General features: G+C 51.5%; 1 protein-coding gene across 10 annotated transcripts in view; it reads right to left on the bottom strand.

Moving 5' to 3' along the window:
* Ppp2r5c (protein phosphatase 2 regulatory subunit B'gamma) overlaps window positions 1-3,475 on the bottom strand; it is a 149,079-nt gene that overhangs the window by 13,582 nt on the left and 132,022 nt on the right. For all 10 annotated transcript variants that reach the window (XM_021179517.2, XM_021179519.2, XM_021179520.2 and 7 more), the window contains 2 exons: window positions 1,767-1,894; window positions 535-636 (listed from right to left, as the gene is read on the bottom strand). In XM_021179517.2, the coding sequence (XP_021035176.1) occupies window positions 535-636; window positions 1,767-1,894 (230 nt within the window). The remainder of the gene's footprint in view (window positions 1-534; window positions 637-1,766; window positions 1,895-3,475) is intronic.

The following is a 3,475-nucleotide window of genomic DNA, read 5'->3' as shown; positions in this document are numbered from 1 at the left end:
GGTTTTTTGAGACAGGGTTTCTCTGTGTAGCCCTGGCTGTCCTGGAACTCACTTTGTAGACCAGGCTGGCCTCGAACTCAGAAATCCGCCTGCTTCTGCCTCCCAAGTGCTGGGATTAAAGGCGTGCGTCACCACGCCCGGCTATAAGCTGTATTCTTATTGCGTGGCTGTGAGATGGCATGAGGGCAGAGAACAGCTCCGTGGAGTCTCTTCTTCCCATCCACTTTTACACAGGATCTAGCTCAGGTCATCAGACTTGTACTCACTGAGCCATCTTGCCAGCCCCCAGAGTGACCTTTCATAACTAATGAATCACATGACTATGCAAACAGCCTAGGGACAGAGCACAGCTTCTGGAAAGGCGACTTGGGCAGTGGAAGGGCAAGGACCCTGGCTTCAGACACATGCCTTTTGGTGACAGGTTTCCTAAACCAGAGCAGAACAGGGTTGTTTTGCAAGTTCAAAGTTAGAGTGACTCTGCAGGACAGACAGAGGCTGTGTAATACTCAGGAAGCTGGGTGAGGAGCCACTTACTTCAGTTTCTCTGCTTTGAACTGCTGGGTGCAGTCATCGAAGAGTTTTTGGTTCATCTCCATGAAGAGTTTCAGGGCGTTGTATATCAAGCCATGTATTGTCCTGCAGAGCGAATGCCAGAGTGAGACGCCCACACCGGGTCCTCCTCATCCTTCCCTGCCTCCTCTTGAGCCCCCGTCGTCCTTACCTCTGAGGTCCTACCTCCCCACAATAAGCTCACTTGGCTCTAATACAGTTGCTAGCTCTGACTCAGTCGCTTCTCGAGGCAGGGCTTAGAGGCACCTGTCAGGCCAGGAAGTCCACCTTCCTAGTTAACAGCAGGCAAAACCACTTTGCCTGAAGACAGACTAGAAAACGTGCAGTCCTGAGAAGAACTCTGAGTAAGTTACTCAGGAGGCAGTGACACAGAGACTGCTTCGGATGCTCCTCGGAGGAGAGGGACGCAATGGCATTCACTTTTGGCTAAAGTGGAGTACAAGCTCAGCTTCCAACCCATCTGGCACCCATGGGGAGTTCCTTGCAGGGTGTCAGAGAGCTCTCCATGGGTGAACTGACATCCTTTTTCTCTGAAGTGAAATGAAAGGAGGGGGGACAGTCCTCAGGCCATTTAAGACACCCGTTCTTCTCTTTCACACTCTAGGTAGTGCCCACAGTAGGGTGGCCATCGAGTTTAGTGATGGACTCCTCTGATACATCATGGGACTTGAAGGGCCACCTAAGGACTGAGTTCCAGCAGGACTGAGTCCTATGAACTCTGCAGTGACCTTGAGGCTCCGGGAGCGGCCTGGAAGGTGCTCAGATACAGGCCCTATGCTGGCTTGGCATGGGTTTGAGGAGACAAAACAACCACAGAGGTCACAGGGACAATCCATACTGAGGCTTAACTGAAAAACTCATAATGAGCCGGGTGGTGGCAGTCCCACACCTGTAACCCCTGCACTGAGGAGGCAGAGGCAGAGGCAGAGGCAGAGGCAGAGGCAGAGGCAGAGGCAGGCGGATCTCTGAGGTCCAGGCCAGCCTGGTCTACAGAGTGAGTTTCAGGACAGCCAGGGCTACACAGAGAAACTATGTATCAAACCAAACTAACCAAAACCAAAACACCCCCACCCCAACAAAACAACAAAAGTCACAAAGAAACGGATGTTCATCTAAAAAGCTGATGCATAACTGCAGTCACAGCAAGGCATGCACTATTTAAAGGTGACCAGGAGCTAGCGTCCTCCAGTTCCTACTTGTTCCAGTGGGTCTTTGAGTTGCGGTATAAGGACGGAAACATGATGGGCAGAATCTTTGCTGCGTTGTCACTGATTAAACTCATGATGTACTCGTTGTTCCAGTAATAGAGCGCCCGCTCGGCCACCTGCAAGACAGGGGTGCACAGGTGTTGGTGACCCGTACAGAGGTACAAGGCAAACATTCCCACTGCGAGACCTGTGAATACAGCGAGTTATATAACTGGATCACACAATTACCACCAATCCCGTCAATTCTAACAGTCTAGGTTGTGACACTGAAGAACAGTCAATGAAGAGGCAAAATGAGAACTTAGGTATCAAGAGGACACACTGGCATTCGCTTCTCCATTTATTCAATAAACATTCATGAGACCCAAAGCTGGATGTGGACACTCGGTGAAAGAGATGCGCGTGTGCATGGATGCCCCAGGCAATGGTGTATGCATGTGTACATGAACACACACATGAGGAGGCCAGAGGTTGACACTGCATTCTCCTAAATCGAGTAACATCTTAGCTTTCAAGACAGGGTCTCTCATGGAACTTGACTGGCTGGCAGAGACTCTCCTGTCTCTGACCCCTGAGTGCTGGCTTACAGGTGTGGCCAGGTGATGCACACTCACGCAGGTCCTCAGGTTTGTGCAATGAGCACACTGTCGGGCCACCTCTCTGCAGCGGCATCCCTCCCCACTCACTTCTGCTTGCCCTATCTGAAGGAGGTTTCTCGTGTGTACACCGCCCACTTAGCGTGGACACAGGCAGAGCTTGGCTGGGAGTAGAAAACAGAGATGATAACCGATTTTCTAGAAATGACAAACGATGCTTGGGCAAGAGGGTTGTCTGTAAGCATGGAGGCTGTGTCAGAGGCAGACCCCGTGGGAGAGATGCTGAGAGCAAGGACAGCAAGAGGGTCAGGAGTTCCCAAGGCGGCAGAGCCACGTCTTGGGGCCTGTGGGCCGGCCGGCCCTGCTCTGGGTGGACTGTGGAGCTGGGCCTCCTCTGGATTAGTTACATGTTCCCAATGCAGAGAGCTGGAAAGCCAGGGAAAGCGCTCACAGCCCCCCAGCCAAATCTGCAGCTGCCCTGCTCTGCCTCTGCTCTGCCTGCTGTCCTTCACAGTCAACGGGCACACACAGGTACAACCTGAAGAACCGTCAGGTCACAAAAGGGAACGTGGCCAGTCCTGTCCCAGTACAGTATTCTATAAGCACAGCCAGCATGTGGTGTGGTGGCCACCTGCAGAACCTCAGAGCTGAGCAAGACTGCCACCGGAAGCCTTGAGTGAGCGGGTGAGGAAGGAGCAAGCTCTTCAGAGAAAGTGAGGAGAGCTGAGCTTTGCAAATGGGGAAAAGAACACAGACAGAAATACAGTGTACATTTGTTTTTGCTTTTTCTTTTTTAAAAAGGGCTATCGAGGTGGCTACAGGTACTTGTGACCAAGCCTAATGACCTTAGGTTGATGCCTGGGACCCACATGGTTGAAGACAGCTAACTCCTCCACACACACATGCTGCAGTATACACTTGTCTCCACCCATGCCTCTCTCTCACACACACACACACACACACACCTTACTATAGCTCACACCGAGTCTCGCACCCACCCGAGCCTTCCACGCACTGGGAATAAGGATGTGCTATGGTGGTCCATGAATGACAGGTAATTTTTGCTTAAGAGTTCAAGACTTTCTTTCTTTTTTTTTTTTT

The sequence above is a fragment of the Mus caroli genome, chromosome 12 (assembly GCF_900094665.2).
Source record: "Mus caroli chromosome 12, CAROLI_EIJ_v1.1, whole genome shotgun sequence".
In the NCBI taxonomy this organism is placed as follows: Eukaryota; Metazoa; Chordata; class Mammalia; order Rodentia; family Muridae; genus Mus; species Mus caroli.
This window is presented reverse-complemented; position numbering and strand designations above follow the sequence as displayed.